Source organism: Poecilia latipinna, unplaced genomic scaffold (assembly GCF_001443285.1).
Source record: "Poecilia latipinna isolate Pla-1442-1.1 unplaced genomic scaffold, P_latipinna-1.0 Scaffold2263, whole genome shotgun sequence".
Classification (NCBI taxonomy): Eukaryota; Metazoa; Chordata; class Actinopteri; order Cyprinodontiformes; family Poeciliidae; genus Poecilia; species Poecilia latipinna.
The window spans coordinates 30,716-51,232 of NW_015114879.1; the positions used below are offsets into that span (position 1 = coordinate 30,716).

A 20,517-nucleotide genomic window follows, 5' to 3' on the forward strand; every position below is an offset into this window, starting at 1 on the left:
AGGGGCTTGTCCTCCCATGATGGTACCTCTAGCACCTCGTCTATATATAACTAACTAAAATTTTTTTTAGTTAGTGGGGTTCTCTACCAAGTTTGTTCTCTGCAAGCAAAGAAAAGAAGCTGAAAAGTTGGATTCCTGTTTTGTAGCAGAGAATGGCCTGGAATAAAGGAGACAGAATGATTTCTCTGTTCTGCAGAGAACTGAGGGGAAGGGAAATTACAAAGCCACAATGCTGTGTTGTGTCTTGTTGCCGCTGCAGCTACTGTGTCTATTTTTTGAACAAACTCAACACCGCCAGATGATCCTGCGCTGACAGGAGTTGCACATCAAGTTGGCAGCAGCAAAGAGGGTTTTCACCTTGTTCACATAGATTTGGAATCTTGTCTTGCATAGCTAAATCAAGTCTAAAGCTGAGCAGTCTGCTTCCACACAAATTGGCAAAGTGATGGTTCTATATTAAAACCAACAAAGGCTTACCGATTGAGCTTTTCTTGTTTCAGCTCCATATCTGCTACAGCAATCAGTTGATCTAATTTGCACTTTGTCTCTATGATCTCTGCCTCCCTGGGTGAATAAGTCCCGCCCTCTTTCTTACGCTGATGGATCCTGGAAACAAAACGTCGACTGAGCAGTTACCATCACTGGAAAAAATTAAAAAAAAACTGACACCTTCAAATTGTGCGGTGGTGATAATATACAGATTTGTTTCATATGATTTTGATTGCTCTCACTTGACTGAGCAACAGATAAGGAGGATGAGGAACACAGCCAGAAAGAATGACAGCAAAACACCCAGGATGATTTGTTCCTCTTTGGTCAGTAGTCCGTCCGCTGCAAAGTGAGAGAGAAAGCATTAAAGCAACCTAACAACAAGCAAGGACACTTATTATCAGAACTTTACGTTCCATCAGCATCAGAATGAATTCCATCCCAATGTTGTGCTTTTAATGAAGTATGTGAACCTCTTTTTTTCACGGTGAACTGAAAATACGATATGCAACTTCAATCATGTTCAAGAAAGTCATTTAAAGTTTGCTTTTGGACTTTGGTTCCTTTATTATGGTATTAGAGGCAAACTCTAAATAAATGAAGGCTCATTTTAATTTTTTGCACAGTAAGTTCAGTTCTTTCGAAGATGAGTAATTATTGCTTGGTCTTTTCTTGAGGATCTACCTGCAGTTCTGATATACTCGGAGAAATCAGAGTCCGTGTATTGGCCCTTGGTGTTCGTGGCTCTGAATTTAAACCTGTTTTCATAAAACAGCAGCAGAACAACAGGAGCTTTTTATTCTTTCAAAACCTGTCAATTTTTAAAAACATTTCATTGCTCGGAATGCTTCCAGCACACTCACACGTAGACGGTGTTGGGCTTCAGAGGTCCGTTGCAGAAAAGATCTGTGTCGTTCTGTCCCATGCAGCTGTCATTCTCTCCAATCATGTAGGTTTCTGTGATGGTGTGGTTGTGCCTCAGCAGCGACGGGTCATCTCCAGACACACTGCGACCGCCTCCGACAAGCACATCCGCACCTGCTGCCCTGTCCCTCGCGAAGCAGGTGGGGTTGGGGAACCCCGCGTCAGTGAGGTAAGGAGCAGGACGGTGAAAATAGGCTCCCCTCCAATTGGTCAGGTTCTCACTGTCCCTCACTGTGACAGAATAAAAGTTGGAGAATGCATGAGTGTGGGCTTTTTATGGGCAAGGTGGTGTGCTCTAATAATAACTACAAAAAAAAGGAGAAATTCAAGTGTATTTAACTAAAAAGTGATTACTGTCATACCCCCTGACTCGGCCACGATGACCTGGATTTTTGCGATTGGTCCGTTGTCGTCACTATAGAAACAGGCAGGCATGTGGATGGTTATACTCCTGTGGGTTACCATGGCAACCCCTCCTTGGCCCAGCACTGCTTGGGGTCTTTGGGCTGGCTTGGATGGGGCTAAAACACACACACGCGCACACACACAGTTATCTGGGGAAACATTGCATGTGTGAGGTTTTACCTGTTACAGCAAAAGATGAAATACATAACATGGAAATCGCCTTCATTACACAGCTAATGTCACATTAATGGTGTCATAATGTGCCTACCCCAGAACACCTGCTCTAAAGCTACAACTACAAAGATAATTTTGGTAAATCACTGCAACGAAAAGAAAAGACACACCGGTGAGCACACTGTTCTACAGGGGCTTGTACCTTTAATCCCTGTAGTTATCTGAACTTGTGGACTGAGTGGGCTCCTGCCCGCCCCGTTTCTTGCTGCAATCTACAAACAGAACAGACACATGAAATCAGGGAAGACAGCAGAGAGGGGATGAGCACAGAAAGGTGTCAAACCATTTCTAAGTTAAGCCCCCAAAAGGTTTAAGGAAGTGGAAAACATGATTTTTGGGTTTTTGCTGCTTCATGAAAGCGTGTGTCCAGACCCATGACATGCACTTTCACTGTCGGAAACACACCATGGTCTGGAAGAAGAATGAAAGAGTTCTGCTCTATTGAGGACAAAAAAGAAAACTTTTGATCATTGTCTCCCCGCTGTCAGATAAAAACCAACATGTCTCCACACATCAGAAAACAGCACTGCGACCGATTGAACAGCTTTTAATCCCATACCCAACACAAGACACTCAGGAGGGAATTCATGAGGAAATCCAACCGCTTCTACTTATTTTTTGGACTTGCCATTTGCTTCGGTTGTGGACTTGATTCACAAAGGTTACTGCACAAAATGCAATTGAGACCAGAAGTATACCCACACTGGATAAAAAAAGAGACACATACAGTTTTTTTTTCTTACTGTCTAAAGCAAAATCAGAACAAACTTCTCTTGTTTTAGGTCAGTTAGAATTGACATATTAATGGGAGAGAGAATGCATCAGAGATTTACTTATTAATGTCTTCAAAAGATGGCTACATTAATATTTCCAAATAATGTTCTTTTGCTGGCAGACTTGTTGTATTGAGTACACCAGTTCCTTCTCCAGCATAGCAACTCCACAGCATAATGCTGCCTCAACTGTCATGGCAGTCACAGGTCATTATAGCCAGTTTGTTTTATTTTCATCAGACAAGAGGAAATATCTCTAACAATGAAGGCCTTTGTTCCAGTATTCATTTGCCAACTACAGTCTGGTTCGTTTGCTCTGGAGTAATGGTTTCACAGGGGACCAAAGCATCAGTCTCATGAAAAATCACAATCAATCACATCACACTATGAAGACATTTAAGAAAAACTTGTAAGAAGTCTGTTAAAAGATTTAAGCAATACAAAAGTAACAAAATTGCTCCAGAAAAAAAAAAAAAAAATCTCCCCCAGTCTCCCTGGTAAATGAGATGAGGTTTTTCCTCACCTGTATGCTGTAGGTGTGCCCTCCTTTAAGGCCTTCAACGAAAGCAAACAGCATGTTTGGTTCTCCGTGGATTTTATCGAGACTCATGTTTTTCACCAGCTGGTCCTTCTCATACACAAAGACGTAATAGGCAGTGATGTTTCCGTTAGGCTCTTCGGGGGGACTGAAGCTCACCCTGACCAGGTTCACTCTCTCTGGGACAGCAGAGACTGTCACATTTTTGGGAGGGTCTTTCGGCTCTGTACAAAAAAAAAAATAAATAAATAAATAATAATAAGGCATTATGTAAAAGTAGAGAAATAAGGTAAAAAATAATGATAAGGTTTTACTCCTGTACCTTCCTCCAGTGTCTGGAAGACAATAGGCCCGACGGCTTTCCCGTCACTGCCGGCATCCTCTACCGAACCAGTGAAGGCGGTGACAGTCACGGCATAAAGGTTGAAAGCTGTTAGGTTTGTCACAAAGACTGTTGTCAACTCTCCTGGGACCCGAACTATTGAGATGTTCACACCAGGACCATCCACCTGAGGTAACAACAAAGTTCATGATGGTTATTATAAATTAATTGTCATTCGATGCACAACACAATAATCGGTGCTTCATCTGATGCTTTAAAACTCTGACCAAGGAAAGCCAATAGTTGTCTTTCCAAGTAACATAATTTATTATTAACTAGGTACATGTTTTGATTTTTACAGAGGTTATGGCTCAGGAAGGCAACCTGCACAAGATATGAAGTTGGTCCCGAGAGAACAGCCGGAACCTTCCACGAAATCCGGAGGCTGGTGGAGGTTGGGGTCACTTTAAGGTCACGAGGAGGAGCATCAGGATCTAAGGAGAGGAGAAAAGCAAAAATATGTGATTTTCTGAAATGCTGTGGCTCCATATAAGCCTGGAAACACATTAATCACACAGGACAAAACAAAATCAAAGAAATTGAGGTCATTTATTGGATTCCAAGTAAGCAAACTGCAGACTTTTTTTGCTTGCCTTGGTGCCTTTAGGGGAGGTACGTTATTTAATTCTGAAAGTATATATTAGGTAGTAAAGTCATTATGGTAATACAGGTTGTGACACGGAATGTGTTTGCCAAAATAAGACAACTAAATCATGGTATCCTAACCACTGCAAGCCTTGGGAAAAGTACTGATAACTCTCTAATGTAATTACCACAAACTTCTGGGATTTTAAATGCTAGACCAAAATAAAGAAGTACATAACAGTAAAGAGGAAGGAAAAGAGCACAGTTTTAGGTGTAAAGCAGCATCCAAAGCTTTGAACGTCTGACTATTGTTCAATTCATCTGAAAATGAAAATAGTGAAACTGCAAATCCATCAAAACTGCTTCTCATCCAAAACTGGTAGGCCAGGTAAGGAGACCATTAATCAGAGCTGCAGAGATCCAAAACTGAGAAGAGCAGAAAATCTATTGACAGGACAACTATTATTCAGGCACTCCTCAAATATTGCCTTTTTTTTTTTGGAAGAGCAGCATAAAGAAAGTCATTGCAAAAATAAAGCAATAAGGAAGTCCTGTTTGAATTTTACCCCAGGCCATGAAGGGGACAGACCAAAATGGCACTTTTTGCCTGTATGCACATTTTAAGAAAAAACAAACAAACAAACAATGCACATCTCGTTGAACAAACATTATCGATAGTGAAATATTAAAGTGGAAGTATCATACTGTGAGAATGTTTGTTTTTTCAAATAGCCTTCGAGAACCCTTTGAGGGTTGAAAAGTCTGATGTCATTTCATTTTCCTCAGGAGAAAAAAAAAGAAACCAGTCAGACTTAAACAAAAATTGGACAGACTGAAATACTGGACAAAGTGTCTCTTTAGATTTATGATTTATTATGTTATTTTTTTTATTTTTTATTTTTTCAAAAACCCTGATGTGCAAGTATGTATTAATGATTTAGGAGTGAAAAACCTGTCATTTTGAGCTATAGGGAAATGTGCAGGGATATTTTAGTAGTATTTACTAATTTGCAACTTCGAGTTCTTTATCCTTGTAGATCTGGCACTTCTATGCAAACAGGTATTTGACCTGGAATTAAAGACACAATGGATGTCTAAAAATGGAAACTGATTTATCACTCCAGGTAAGATCAGAGGGGCTACAAAGAATCTACAGGACACTGGCTTGCAGCAAAGACCCACCTTTATGCTCTCAGTTATTGACATTTTGTGTTCCAGTGCCCTGACCTGGGTTTTTTTTTAATTTTTAATTTTTTTTAAAATATGCACATCATTCCTGCTCGTTCCTGCTCTATCCAGTCTCCAGACTTAAAACCAGGTGAGAGTTTGTGGTAAGATTCCTTCTAATTTGATTGAGATTAAATGCGAATGCACAAAACATGCTTCAAACTTTTATTTGTGATAAGTTTTGAAAACCACACATTCTTTTCCTGCACAATTATGTTGATAAAGATCGGAGCTCAGCAGTACAATATCACTATGGAGATTTAAAATTAGATACACAGATTGATGTAATAATAGCTTTAATATTAAGCCTGGTGAATAAGGGCAGCTTAAGAGTAATATGAAGATGCGTCCCTGCCGGATTATTTTTAATAACCTGTTGGAAAGCATTATGCTACACCACTTTAAGACTTTCAGGTGTGAACTTATGAAGGGAGAAAAATCCTACTGATTGAATTTGTTTTTCTTCACATTTTTATATAGAGAGTTGTACATTCTCTATAATCTAATTCATCTGTCTGTGTGCAAATCCAAAATGTATTAGTCGAATGTTACATGACGCCTTGTATGGCTACCAAGTCTAATTAGACAACACATAAAGGTCACATCAATAGTTTGTGTTCTTACTTCCAGCCAGGGTCTGTGCATAAATCCACTCTGCATATTCTCCAGGTCCAGCGTTGGTCACAGCGGCCACTTTGAAGCGATAGTATCTGTATTTAGCCAGGGACTGGAGGATGACACTGGCTTCTTCGGCACCATCTGAGGCATTCACTGACACATTAAAATTGTCCTCCACGCAGTGCAAGGCCATGGTGTCCTCTGGGGTTGGCAGGACAGCACCCTGTGTGTTTGGTTCGCAAACAGCCGAAATCAGCTGAGCCACAACATGGTACTCTTTCAGCAGGCCAGGAACGGAGACCGGCACTGCCCACCAAAGTGTCACATTGGTTGCTGTGACCTCAGAGATGGACAGGAAGCGGGGAGCGGTTGGAACTGTCAGGAGGCAAGGAGGAGTTAGTTTCAAATACAAAACAAACATGCTATTTTTGTGAAGAACGAAACACTTAACGTGGCTAACCTGATTCAGAAAGGGTGAATGCTGTGCAGTTCAGGCCGTCTCCTGGTCCTGCAGAGTTTACCGCAGCTACAGTGAATGCGTACTCTTGGTCTGGTGACAGCCCGGTCACCTTGTACTGCGGTGCGTAGGCCTGGTGGGTAAAGGTTTGCACGTCGACCTCCGCTGTGATCTCGTAAAACAGGATCTGTCCGTTTGGGTTGGCTGGAACTTCCCAGGACAGTTTGACAGAATCCCAGCTCAATCCTGAGCAGGATAGATTCCCTACAGCATCAGAGACTACAGACAGGTGCAGAAGAGAGCAAGAGGCCAAATTTAATTTCAACACTTTTTAGTAGCTATATTTAGTTCAACCACATTTCTGCATCGGTTAAGTTTTGAAAGAGTAATTGTCTACTTGCAGATTTGCTTCACTATTAAGTAATTATTATGAACTAACCTAAACAATAATTATGTTAAACATATAATTTTTTTTTTAATTGATTGCAACTTCTTCAGTATATTTTTTTGGTTCATTTTGTAGTAGCACCAAAATTATTAGCTTTTAATATCCTTGAATATTTTCATGTAATTCATGTTTTTTTTTTCTACAGTTACACAACAATGATGGACTCTGGGTTATGTAGCCTGGTTTTCTCAAGATTCTTCTAATTTTTACCTCCAGTTCCACAAACATCCTTCTTTGCAGTGTCTTCCTTCAAAAACTTTCAAAGGCCCAGCACGTTTCCACATGTTGCCATATATATATTGCAGATAAAAAGTTCAGGGTTCTTCTTTGACCAATGTCTTCCTCCCCGACCAGTAAATTTAGCTGGACCTTTACATCTTAGTAGGTTTAATACCTACAGCATACAAGAATCTTTTACATTCTTAGATGTTATCTCTAAACCTGTTAAATGAAGTCTGTTGTTATCAAAGGCTGAATGGTCTGAATCATTTTTAAAGCACAAAATATGTGACTCCTGATTTACTGTACAGCAAGAAACCGTGTTTGTATTGTGTGTATCTACGTTTGGCCCTGTGATGGATTTGTAATCTTCCCTGGATGTTCACTGCTCACAGTGACAGCTTGGATAGGCTGTCATCATCAGCCCCCACTACCCATCAGCTCTGCATACACAAAATTAATAAATGTCACAAGACTCAGGGTTTTTTTTTTTTTTTTTCTGGAAAAAATTAAATTTTTTTAAAAAAAAAAAAGTTCCACAATTGTCAAGGATTTTTTTTTTCTCCCCAGTCTCACACATTGTCCTAAAAAAACAGAAGCTTGTTACTAACAACTAAACTTTTTCCAGTTACAGTGAATGTCAGGTACTTTCAGCTATTTTTGGATACCACTTTTATCTCTTCATCAGTAGAGCCAATATTACACTTTTCGACCAGACTTCTTTTAATAAAACCAATTTTCATATAGTGGAAGGTGTCAGATTACTTGCAGGTTGAAAAAGTGGAGAGGATCAGAGCGTTTCAAATAGCAGCTACTGAGAATCCAAAGTCACAGAAGTGCAAATTTTTTGGTGGACTCAGACCTCAAATATTTCTTTGCACTTTGAGCAAACACTTTATCGCGTCTCTATGAGAGAAACTTTTTGAAGCATTTTCCGCCTATAAACTTTATGAGCCTCCACGGCATTGCATGCATTGTAGAGCTGACTCAGACCTATTGAACAGGTAACCGCTGGAAGTAAGTTCTTTCTTCTTCTTCTTCTTTTTTTTTTTGCTGACCCTTTAGAGGCATTTCTTATCAGTCACATAGACACAAAATTCACATACAAAACTTCACATCGATTTGAACCCTCAGAAAATGTGTTTTAGAAGATGAATACATATTTTATTGCAGTAGTATTTTTCCACAGCTACACCAACATTAAAGCTCTGTTTTTGTTTTCCTTGTTATTCTACGTGTAATCTTCCTCTTTGTGCATGGTCACAATGTAAACCTTATTTCCCACAGTTACAGTTCTTTTGAACTTTGCATTTCTATTCTGATTGCAGATACAGAAAAGTGTAGGCTAGTCGTTTACTTGTTGCCATTTTGTGACTTATGGAAATCAACGCTCATCTGCCTTACATAAATTCCATGCTCTCTTGTCTTTTTCATTTAGAAGAGTGAGTAAGAGACACGGGCCTTTCTCTCATACCATATTTAAACTCAAGGGAAACATAAAGTTGCATTTTAACTAATTAGAAAATCTAAGTAATGCAAATCAACTTCAAAAAATAAAGTTTAAATGCTTTGTCTATCCATCCGAGGATTCACTGTTTTCGAAGGGTAGAATGTAGAAAGACAGATAAAATAAAGCTTTGCTCTTTTTCAGCAGTTTTTTTTTTCCACCTTAACAGATCACATCAGCACTCCAATTACTGCAGATAAGGTTCCAATCTGTCTAACCATCTCCCGCTGTACCTTAACGTCAAGGAACAAGGCAGATATTTAAACTCCTCCACTTAAAGCAGACCCTGACCCGGAGGAAGGGCTCCACTTTCTTCTGGCGTTAAAATTACAGAAGCCGGTTTGTTGTTGATTACAGAAGCAGATTTCTACTGCAACACTTTGCAGTTCTCAAACAGTAAGCTTTGAAGATTTTTTATTATTGTTATTATTTATTTTGCCATCCTCCTCACTGTGCACGTTGAAAAGATAAAAAAAAAAAAAGTTCTCACCCAGCCTTGCTTGACACTGTTCCAGTTATTTTAAGTTTTTGAAGTCACCGATTTTATATTTATGTGTAGACAAGTTTAGGCAAGCTTAGTTTTTCGCAGATTTATGATCAAGTTTGCCTCACTTAGAAATAAGGTTCTTGGAGCTTTCCCATTTTGAAGAGGGGCCACAAGAAAACAGACATCTGTGTTTTATAGAGTAAGGAAATGGAAATATGTATATATATATATATATATATATATATAAATTATTTTTTTCCAACACTTCGATCAAGATTAAAACATTAATTATAAATGCCTCAGTTGCAACCAGTTTACAAAAATTGTTACTTAGATCTTTCAGGAGAAAAAAAAAACAGTCTCTCTTAAATTTCTTTCCAGTTTGAGATTACCACATTGCATCTTTACTGCACAACCTGCAAATGCACTTCAAAGAAAGTGACAATAGATAAGGATCGCCCCATCCTCCCCCTTAAGGTTACAGGTAAAATAAGGTGTCTTGTAAACAAACTGAAATAAAACAGTTTTTATTGCTAAAATCCTATTTGCCCCAAGATGTCTTTTTTTTTTTTAAAGCAAACGTGAATTAAATACCTTTCACACTAAAGGAACGTGGATCTGTGTGACTTTCCTCCAGTGTGTGTTTTACCTGACTCATTGGTTGTGAAGGTCACAGGGCTGCTGAATTGATTCCCATGGCCCACTCTGGTGTAACTGTACACACTGATCTCATAGGAGCTGTGAGGCCTGAAGCCTGACAGATGCTCTGTGGTCGACGAACCAGAGGAATTCTGCATTTGTTCCAGCACACAACCAAATAAAACACACATACAAGATTAAGATATCCAGATTCACTGATGGAGTGGATAAGATCAGTGCATCAGCACAGAAATGCACACGTGCGTTTAAGGATAATATTACCGCAAAGCAATACATGGAGTGTGAAATTACCCCACGTACGTGCGCATTCTTCCTGAGTGGTTCTGTGCAGTGTGCGTGTGTATGCGTGTGTGTGTGTTGGGTTGTGTGTGTACTGTTGTTATTGTGAAGGAGCTTTCAGTGTGTGAAATTAACAGTACCCGATGTGTGACGGTTTGTGTGATGAGGTCTCGGATCCGGAATCCGTACTTTATCACCACTCCATTAGGCTCCAGAGGAGGCTCCCAAGTCAACCACACGGAAACGGCTGTGTGGTTGTATATAGTCAGGTTACGGGGAGGAGAGGAAGGACCTGGAGGGAAGAATTAGGAAGACACAGCACAGAAAAAAAAAAAAAAAAAAATCAAAATAGAAAATGATTACCTTAACTTCAAATCTTTGGGATCTGCTTTCTAACTGACCGGCTTCATCAGTGTGAAGCTGCACAAGCAGGCTGGGCCCTGCGCCTTTACGCGTTGAGGCTACGATGGTGAGGTTGTAAGCCGTAAACGACGCTAGATTAGTGAGGATGACAGATGTGTTGGGGACCTGCGTTGTGTTTGTGCCCCCAGGTCCAGACAGAGTGAGGCTGTACTCTGTTATTTCTCCATTAGCCTCCAGAGGGCGTTGCCACACCACAGCGATGGAGGAGGAAGAAAGGTTTCTAGTTGACAACAGCAATGGAGGAGAACTGGGAACTAAAGAGAGAAACATACAATCATCAGTGCTGCTGTCTGTGTGTCCGTGTGTAGCATAGTGTTGCTTGTGTGATGTTTTATTAAAACCACAAATTATATTGCATTTTATTTGAATGCCATGTGACCAATCAGCACAAACTAGTGCATAAATGTAAATGATTAAAATCATGACAACTGTAGTGAACTGTGTGAAGTTCTGGTTTCCACTGTACCAGCTTGACAGACCATAATGAGTTCCACGGATGAGAATGCAGTATTGTAAATTTGGATGTTGAAATCATAAAAAAAATAAATACACTCACTGTCCTCATCTGTTCTCAGGTACATGGTGCTGGTTTGATTGTAGGCAGGACCAGCTCCCGTTGCTGGAGTAACAGTCAGTATATATTGAAAATACTTCCTCAGTCTGGTAAACAGGAAAACATTGTCGGTTGTGGTTTGCTTGATGGTCTTGTTCACAGCCACGGTGCCTGTGCTGCTCATGTTTGGGAATATGCCAGCCTCCTGCAAGGTGAGGATGTAGTAGGGACGGCCGTTTGGCTCGGAGGGAGGATCCCAGCTCACAATGATGATCGTGGAGCTGAAGATCTGAGCTGTCAGGTTTGAGACCGGGTCACTTGGCACTGCAAAAGGAAACAGGTAAGATGGTGTTACCTTTACTGAACGCTGCTTAAAACACCAAACAAAATTAAGGAGAATTTATTATCATGAAGGTGTCCATCATTAAAACACAGTACAACAGTTCATTGGAAATAAACAGCCAACCAGTTAGGGCGTCATGTAAAGTAGTATTTCAAGTTAGTGGTCATAATTTCATTTACATTTAACAGAACAATTGAAATTTGCATTAACATTACAGAAATACAGCAGAGTTGAACAGAAAACAGCTACTGCATAATATCAACAGCGCAATGTGAAATGCACAAGGGAGACTTTGAAGTAAAAGTTGCACACTGAAAATTTAGAGAAGTAAGAAGGAAAGATAAAAAGAAATACTCATCCTGTTCTTCTCAGCTCCTTTGGAAAGACTTTATCATACACAGAGTAGAAAAGAGGTAAACAAAGGGGAAATCAAGGGGATATCAAAGCTCTAGATAATCATTAAAAAACATGGTTATAAGGAGTCTATGACCCGATGAGTGAGCCCCTGCTGGGCTTGGCTGTGCAGGAGGGACAAGTTGCCCTGGAGGTCCGATGTTTGGCTGATAGTGGAGCAACTGGAGCACAGGCAGAGATACAGGGTCAGTATGAACATACAGAGACAGAGAATACTTCAAAAACAAAATGTCAGCATTACAAAGAGGCAGCAAAATCTGTTTTCTACAAAGTCTGGTGGCAGTCTGCACCATTTTTCCCAAAATCACATAAAAACCTAGAGAATAATTTTATTTTTACTACACAAAGACAAAAAAAAAAGAAAAAAAATTAAATGTTGAATAGAAATATAGCCAATTTCATTCACCATGGAAACACTACTTTGGCAGCACAAAACGACATAAACGTTCAAAAAGCTTCTCAGTTCTCTGTTTCTTCCAAAGTTACTCCTTATTTTTAGTTTTTTAATCCCTCCCTTTTTTTTTTTTTTTTTTGTCACGCATAAAATGCCATTGTGTCACAGCCAAACAGTCCAACGTACTGACAGTTATCTCCTGTTACTGCCTGCCTGGAAGTCTCTTTATTGCAGAGTTTTTATGTAATTTTATTTCAAGGTAAGAGAAGATGTGAAAAAAAAGAGTGCAGACTTGCCCTCCAGAAGTGCTATGAATATTACTCATATTTTCTAGCCTTAAATGGAATATACAATAGGTATTTTGATATATTTTTTAATATATAATTCTATGGAGATATATGCAGACTGTGGTTTGTTTGTGTTTCTGACTGACCGTCTTCTGGTAAGAGCAGGTTTATAGGTTCTGACTGGACCCCTCCGTCACCCTGTACGGTGCTCGACGTCATCCATAGGGTGTAGTTGCTGCCTCCTATCAGTCGAGTCAGGGTGTAGATGAAGGGCGAGTCGGGGAGGTAACGGGGTGGTAAGTCTGGCACTCGAACTCTCTGTGGGGAAAAAAATTAGTTATTTCCACAAACTGAGTCAGGTTTTTCCACATTTGCACAAAGCAGTCTGTGTACAGAGACGTGTGAGAAATAAACAAGAAAGGTATTGATCGACACAAGACTCAGCTGAATTTGTCATCCCTCCTAAAATGAGATGGATTTCTTTCTGGAGTCATGGATCAAAAGCTGAAAAGAAGAAATTAGAGCAGTGTTTTGGTATAAAATGTGTACGGTGAAGGTAATGACACATGTCCATCACTGCTACTGTGAATAAGAGTCAACATGTGTAATTTAAACTCAGTATAAGTTTATGAAAGCCTCAGAGATTTGTTCAAGATCAGTGAGGAGCATGTTAAAACTCTGAAGAAGCCGTATGGCACAACTGTATATCTAATAAAGAAATGGCTGTCCAGAAAAAAACAACAGACTAAAATAAATGTTAGGATTTCTTCTAGAGGGACAGGTAAGAGGATTAAACTTATCTGAGGAGCTAAAACAGGGCAAAGTATTTTATAGATTGCAAAAAACTTGAAATTAGGCAGAAGGTTCATCCACCAGCAGGAGAACGAAGCTAAACATAGTGCGAGAGTTACAGTGCGAGGATTCAGACCAATACATAGCCGTGTGTCATGATGGCTTGCAGATGTAGTAGCACTAAAATGTAGTTCTACAAAGTACTGAACCAGGAAGACTGAAGACAAATTCAGCATTACACTTGAAAATTAAATATCGGCGTTCTTTTACTTCCACAATGGTGGACTTCTTTGTGTGGGTCTATTAGAGAACATGTGTAAAACCACTTAATGCAAGGCAGGTATTTCTATGACCTCTTGCAGCTTTTCCTACAAAGTCAAAATGCTGAAAAAAGAAAAAAAGAAGATATTTGGGAAAACATAAGAAAAGCAATTCATCACAACCGTACAGCAACCAAGTGCTGAGCAGGGAGAACTGTAAATTTAAGCTACCCTACCCAAAGGCTTAAAACTTGTGATTTACCTTTTCTATCACAGTGCTGTTATCGGTGTAGTAAATGGTGTAGTGCACAATGATTCCATTTGGTTCGGTCGGTGGTTGCCACATCAAGGTGACAGAGGAAGCGGTCACATTTACAACCGTCACATTCTGTGGCGGGTCAAATGGCTCTGAAAGACGAGACAGGAGACTGACTCAACACTATGCAGAAAATGCACAAAGAAAAGTTCATTTTGTATGCGAGGCAGCGAATAAAGCCAGCTGTCACAGTGTGCGGTACCTGCTTCTGTGGTGGTGAAGCTGATATAGATCAGCACTCCTCCGTCTCCCAGTCTGGTCCAGCTGGAGACAGAGGCGTTGTAGCGACTCTCCGAGTCCACATTAATAACCACAGACGTCCCTGTCACATTCTGCCAAGTCTCAGCAGTTTCATTCCTAAAAAAGAAAAAAGAAAAAAAAAAAAAAAAAACAACTCACACCACACTGTCAAGCTCTTTCTTACCAATTTCTCACTTTTAAATAAAATGAGTAATTATGTTTTCTAGACTCACCAAACTCTGACTATGTAGTAGAGTATTTCTGAATTGGCATTGAGTGGTGGCTCCCATGACAGCTCTACCTCATAGTCAGACAACTTCCTGGCTTGGAGGAACTGAGGGGGGGTGCCTGGAGCTGAGATGCAGGAGAAAAACTTTCCAGTGTTGCACAACAAACATCAACTGAAAAGTTAGGTGGATCAACTTCTCAAAGATTTGGCAAGGGTGCAAAGAAGAAAGCTGTGACTGCTCCAAGAAAAGCGCCAAGAGAGGAATGGAATGGTCTCCTGAAATGCAAAAACTGTTAGTTTATTTCCTCTTGTTGCAACAATGAGTCCGGATGAGACATCCGGGTTTCTTGTAGGCTGAGAAACCTGGGATGTGACATCATTAGCGTTAGCTGAAGCACAGAGACGCACCCTTGCAAGAACGTCTGATTTGATCAGAGAAGACGTCATCTCACAAGGACCTGAAAGTGAACCCAAGCCCTCCCCTTTTCTCAATGCCAGCCCCCTTGCCCATCCCTCTCACCATCCTCGAGTGTGGTGATGTTGAGTGGCTCGCTGCTGTAGTTTCCTGGCCCTGCTCGAGTGTGTGCTTGAACCGCAATGCGGTACTGAGCGTACTTCCTCAGGTGGGTGATGTGGAGGGAGTTGGTCAGTGAGGTGAGGTTCAGGTGATGGGTGGAGTTCCAGAGCTCCAGGCTGTAGTGAGTAACAACGCCGTTCGGATGCAGAGGAGCGTACCACGACACATTCACCTCACTGGGGCTGATTGACTCGTAGGAAAGTCCATATGGAGGACTGCCTGGAACTGCAGAGGGGATACAGAGTCTGGTATAGTTTCTGGTTATTCTTCCATGTGTGTATTTGTGAAAACTGCCTTGCAGGAATTGTATATTTTAAACCTTTCCACATTTTGTCATGTTACAACCACAAATCTCAATGTCATTTATTGGGATTGCATGTGACAGTAGAGAGCATAGTTTATATTTTCTTTTTCTTGGAATAGTGGAAAAGAAAAGGCAAAGACACAGAAACATTTATTTATTTTTTTTGCCACATGGATCAAAGTCACTGAGCTGAATGTAATGATGGTGACAGAAGAATTTGATTTAAGGATATAACTTATTGTTTGGGTACTAGGGAATTAAAATTACAACAAAAACGGGTTTAATGAAAGACAAACATTTTCTATTCTAAGATGTATTTATCAGTGAAACTCTTGCCCTGACAGGTGTCCATCGACTTTAACTGCCTGTAATGCCAGTTCAGATTTGTACCATTTTAAAGTTGCAATTACGGGCCACACAAAAACTCTCCCTTGGGCTGTAAATGGCCCACAGGCCAAACTTTGAGCACCCACGCGCACCCATTATCGTGGCCCAGTCAAAGCCGAGATTTCAAATCTAGTGCAAGACATAACATAAATTTGCATAGATGTTTATCCAATCGGACTGAGCCTGAGGAACTTTGCAAAGAAGAATCGACATACGTACATTTTCTGCTTTTTCTACCATTTTGTTTTTTGTTTTCTGTCAAATCATATCCAAATAATACACATTTGAGTTGCAAGTTATAACATGACAAATCATGGCCAGGGTCAAGAGGCTTAAATACTACTGTACATCCTTCAACACACCATCTTCTCCAGACAGCAGGTTCAACGTTTCGGACGTTTGGTTGCCGTTGCCGTAGCGAGTGTATGCCCTTACAGACACGTTGTAAAACGAGAACGGCTTTAAACCGGTCAGAGTGACTCTGTTTGAAGTGGTGTTCATCACTGCGAAGTAGGAGTCGTTTTCATAAAAGACCTCATAGTACTGGATCACTCCATTAGCTTTCTCTGGAGCCGACCAGGTCAGAGAGGCTGTAGAGGGGCTCGTTTCAACCACTGAGAGATTTTCAGGAGGGGAGTCGGGCTCTGAGAAAAAGATGGGCAGCATATTACCCAGAGAGGATTTAAAGTTTCCTTTTAGATGAAATGACAAACACAGAATCCAGGCACTTAATATCCTTGACATTTTGAGAAGGAAAATATTTTTTCTTTTTCTTTTTTTTTTTAACTGCAATAGCTTAATAATTTTTTTCAACAGTGAAAATTAGATATTGTGTATGTATGATTATTTCATACCATCCTCTAAAGTAAAAACAAAAACATCATCCTCCTCTGACAGAGTGCTCTCTCCCACAGCTGTAGATGCAGCTACACGTAGCTTGTAGCCCGTGTACTTGTCCAGATCTACACATCAAACCAGACAAAAGACAAAACAAAAACAACAACAACAAAAAAAAAAAACATGCATCATCATGTATTCTCTAGACTCCAAAGTACATAGTCTTGAAAAGAGAAATTAGCACAATATATTGATATTTTCTCATGGAATGAACTCTGTACCTGATATTAATATGCTGGTGGTGTTAGTAACCCACTTCATGGCTTGACTGCTGCGCAGATTGAGGCCGTATACGCTGTAATGTGTGATCCGCCCATTGGGATTGAGTGGTGGGACCCAATTCACAAGAATTGATGTGGAGCTTATATTTTGATAGGACACTTCAAGCACCGAGCTGGGAACTAGAAGGAAAATGCAAGATGTTACTGAAGGTAAAGAAACCCTTGCTTTAGGCCGTGCTCCCAACAGGGCTCCCTCCTTTTTTCATACCCTGCTCACTGGTCTTCTCAGTGGTATCTGCAGCAGGTCCCTCCCCAGCAGTGGTGGAGGCAGTGACTCTGAACACATATTCAGTAAAAGGACTCAGATCCGACACCAAGTACGAAAGCTCCTTGGACAAAACGTCCACCACTTCTTGTCTTATGGTAACACCTGGGTCAGGGATTCAGAGCACACGTTGTTCATGAGGGTACATACATACAAAGTAAAGTGAAACATGTAGTATATGGAGCACTTGGTGCACCTGGAGTTCCTGTCACTGCTCCACTGCGTGTCGACACGTTCCCAGTAAATGAAACATCACGTGTGGACAGGCGCAGCTGACCTGGAGTAAGACCCAAGGCGGAGCTGGCTGAGGTCACGGCGTCTGTGCGTGACTGCTCCGTGAGCCAGGGCGGATGGGTATTACGTGACACAGACGTCACGGGCAGAGCCGACGTCCTAGAGCTGACATTGTCAGAAGACTCAATAATGTTTTCTGAATCATAACCCGGGCTGGACTCATCGGCGAGTGCAAGGTGGAGGGTAGGCTGAAAATCAGTGTTGGCAGTGTGATCAGTGCTTCTGCTTTCTGAGCGAGCAAAGCTGGAGGCAGTCATTCCAGTGGGCGGAGTGCGGGCTGAAACTGTAGCCGTGAAAGTCAGCGGCGACGTGACCGGACTGAGCTCATCAGATCTCTTTCTCCGCCTCAGAGTGTTGTCGACATTTGGAGGAAGTGTTTCATTCTCATGTGAATCGGTTATATTCTGAGGGGAAGAAAGAAAAGCAAGATAGAAAAGTTTAATTTTACTTAGGAATCAGTGGATGAGTGCAGTAAAATGTATTCAAGGTTTTGGAATAACAGCTCCGATTTACTACTTTTGATTAACATATTCACACGTAATGGAAGTTCAATACCAGCAGTTAAACTGAATGCATAGGTAGGCTTGCACTTGAATATATCCCAAGAAACATCTGTTAGAATTCAAGTGAATGTCAGAATAAAATACACTTAAAGGAAATGAAGTAATTGTAATTCTTCTGCAAACTTACATAGCATTTATGGCAATGAAAATATTTAACTTGTCATGTTTACAGAGGAAAACACATCACAGGAGCACAAAATAATTCACCACAATTTAAAATGTAATTTGATAACAGATCAAAGTCAAACAAGTTCAGAATCTGCTGGTTAAGGAAAAGATGAAACATGTACAGTCATATATGTAGCTATACAGTGAAATATCAGATAAATCATTATTCACATCACTTTTTAGCCCATTATAACCTCTTTACCCCTGACGTGAGGGTGATGTCCTGCAGCAAAGTGTCATCAGCCAGGACCTGCAGTCTGTACTGAGTTATGGGGCCGTTGGGCTGGGCGGGGCTTCTCCAGCTAACACGAATTGAAACCGAGTCCTCAGCTACAGCCTCCAGGTTTTGCACTGCGCTCGGTGCTGAAAAAAGAACAAAAGCTTTTTCTTTTAGTTCTCTGAAAGTTTTCATGAGAATGGAAGACACTCATGTGAGTGCGTTCTCAGTCCTGTCACCTTCAGCTGGTGTTACTATGACCTCCTGAGCTGCTGGTCCCACCTCTCCCGCGGCTTTTGCTCGGACGGCTACTCTGTAGGTGGTGTAGGGAGTCAACCCAGTAAAAAGAAAACGCGTATCCAATGTGCTGTTGTCATACAAAAAACCTGAAGAAGAAGAAGAAGAAGAAGAAAAAAAAGAAACATATGTTTTTTGCTATTTGTTTACATGAGTGGATTTTATGGAATGTTTAAAATAATAAACAACCTGTAGGTCCATAAAGGTAAAGCACATAGGAGAACTTTCCAGTGATGATGCTGGGAGAGCTCCACGACACAGAAATTGACCTGGATGTCATGTTCAACACTGAAAAGTTTTCAGGTGGACCCTCGGGTGCTGTCATCATTAAACACAAAAGAACAGAAACACTATGAAAACCTGATGATGTTCCAAATTTTTTTTTTGTTTATACACACCTGATTCTGGCATGCGGACCATGGTGGAGGCTACCTGTCCCTCTCCATCAGATGTGAATGCAGAAACCTCAAACAGATAGGCCGTGTAAGGTCGCAGCTGATCTACTCCTACTGATATGGGAATATTCCAAGAGGCTGCGGGAGGCACAGCAGAGAGGGTGATGGGAGACGATGCGGTTATCTCCAAGGGGCTGGGAGTTGCTCGTGACAAAATATCAGCCGCATCCTGAAGACGTAAAATTATGAATAAATTAAACAGAAAATAATTGTTTTTGAGGATAAATCCAATTTTTGTGCCAGGACGATCTAGTACATTGCAGTGAGGGAGAGCTCCAGTCATGATTTCCTCTGCGTTGACTTCCAGTACGCGGACCGTCTGACCCGTTCGAACGTGTTTTGCTTTGACGGCAAACTTTGTGATGAGGCCGTTGATGCGGTGCGGCAGGAACCAGGTAACGACGACGAAGGTGTAGTTCTGAGCGTACGCCGTCAGATTGGTCACCAGGCCGGGGGCTGCAGGGAATGCATGAAAACACAAGTTTTGACTGCACATGTTTCGTTTTGGATGGAAAGCAGGTCAGGACATGTTCTACCACTCACGTGACTCAGATGTCTTTATGTACAAAGGTTTGCTGAAAGGCCCTGTTCCAGCTGGAGACATAGCTGCTACCTAAACAGAAAGAGAATGGTAACTGTTGAATATAGTTCTGTTTAATTTTTTTTTAATGTTGTTTTTTGTTAGTTTTTTTTTTTTTTTTTTTTTCCCGTCAAAATCACTTTTCGAAAACTCAAGCCATTTTTTTAGGCAGTTGACGGTATAATGCAGGTTCTTCATCTAAACCATTCCAGTGTAAGTCTGGCTGTATGTTTATGACCAGACTCAATTCAAGGTCAAGGCTTCTCCTCATGGCACAATTCTTATTACAGCCAGCAGAAAATATATTCACCAATAATAAATAAACACAGTAGTAGAATAGATAACACCGCAGAATTCCAATAAGAACATAAAAAAAAACAAAAAAAAAAACATAACTACTAGTAGACACTTGAAATGTTTAAAAGGACAGTAATGGCAGGTAAAAATAAATTCTTAAATCTGTTGGTTCTATGGCTTTTTCAAACAAATCTGCATCCTGACAGCAAAAGGAAAAACTGTGAGCATGGAGTTGGATAGGTTCAGCTAAAAGTGTCTGAGCTTTTTCTAGGGGATCTATTTTTGTGGAGAGTAGAAATGTTGTTCAGGGGGTCAATGGCAGTTTTGTTGCAAAGATTGACAATGGGATGAATGTGTTTTTTTTTTCGTTTTTTTTTTTTTTTTTTTTTTGGGGTTAAACCCCCAAACCATAAAAAAAAAAAAAAATAAACTAAAAAAAAAAAAAAAAAATA

The 20,517-nt window shown here is 40.6% G+C and overlaps 1 protein-coding gene across 4 annotated transcripts in view; it reads right to left on the bottom strand.

Moving 5' to 3' along the window:
• Positions 1 to 20,517, bottom strand: part of ptprq (protein tyrosine phosphatase receptor type Q) — a 45,440-nt gene that overhangs the window by 12,080 nt on the left and 12,843 nt on the right. For 3 of the 4 annotated variants that reach the window (XM_015018312.1, XM_015018310.1, XM_015018314.1), the window contains 31 exons: positions 19,732 to 19,801; positions 19,445 to 19,644; positions 19,132 to 19,357; positions 18,923 to 19,051; positions 18,676 to 18,822; positions 18,422 to 18,582; positions 17,391 to 17,892; positions 17,138 to 17,299; positions 16,870 to 17,049; positions 16,606 to 16,713; positions 16,114 to 16,395; positions 15,004 to 15,285; positions 14,488 to 14,608; positions 14,217 to 14,371; positions 13,961 to 14,106; positions 12,793 to 12,964; positions 11,212 to 11,532; positions 10,634 to 10,909; positions 10,373 to 10,524; positions 9,943 to 10,084; positions 6,636 to 6,911; positions 6,182 to 6,550; positions 4,070 to 4,179; positions 3,686 to 3,872; positions 3,349 to 3,587; positions 2,195 to 2,264; positions 1,776 to 1,934; positions 1,353 to 1,644; positions 1,174 to 1,247; positions 732 to 831; positions 478 to 606 (listed from right to left, as the gene is read on the bottom strand). In XM_015018312.1, the coding sequence (XP_014873798.1) occupies positions 478 to 606; positions 732 to 831; positions 1,174 to 1,247; positions 1,353 to 1,644; positions 1,776 to 1,934; positions 2,195 to 2,264; positions 3,349 to 3,587; positions 3,686 to 3,872; positions 4,070 to 4,179; positions 6,182 to 6,550; positions 6,636 to 6,911; positions 9,943 to 10,084; positions 10,373 to 10,524; positions 10,634 to 10,909; positions 11,212 to 11,532; positions 12,793 to 12,964; positions 13,961 to 14,106; positions 14,217 to 14,371; positions 14,488 to 14,608; positions 15,004 to 15,285; positions 16,114 to 16,395; positions 16,606 to 16,713; positions 16,870 to 17,049; positions 17,138 to 17,299; positions 17,391 to 17,892; positions 18,422 to 18,582; positions 18,676 to 18,822; positions 18,923 to 19,051; positions 19,132 to 19,357; positions 19,445 to 19,644; positions 19,732 to 19,801 (5,939 nt within the window). The remainder of the gene's footprint in view (positions 1 to 477; positions 607 to 731; positions 832 to 1,173; positions 1,248 to 1,352; positions 1,645 to 1,775; positions 1,935 to 2,194; positions 2,265 to 3,348; positions 3,588 to 3,685; positions 3,873 to 4,069; positions 4,180 to 6,181; positions 6,551 to 6,635; positions 6,912 to 9,942; positions 10,085 to 10,372; positions 10,525 to 10,633; positions 10,910 to 11,211; positions 11,533 to 12,792; positions 12,965 to 13,960; positions 14,107 to 14,216; positions 14,372 to 14,487; positions 14,609 to 15,003; positions 15,286 to 16,113; positions 16,396 to 16,605; positions 16,714 to 16,869; positions 17,050 to 17,137; positions 17,300 to 17,390; positions 17,893 to 18,421; positions 18,583 to 18,675; positions 18,823 to 18,922; positions 19,052 to 19,131; positions 19,358 to 19,444; positions 19,645 to 19,731; positions 19,802 to 20,517) is intronic. The other variant, XM_015018313.1, reaches the window with a different exon arrangement.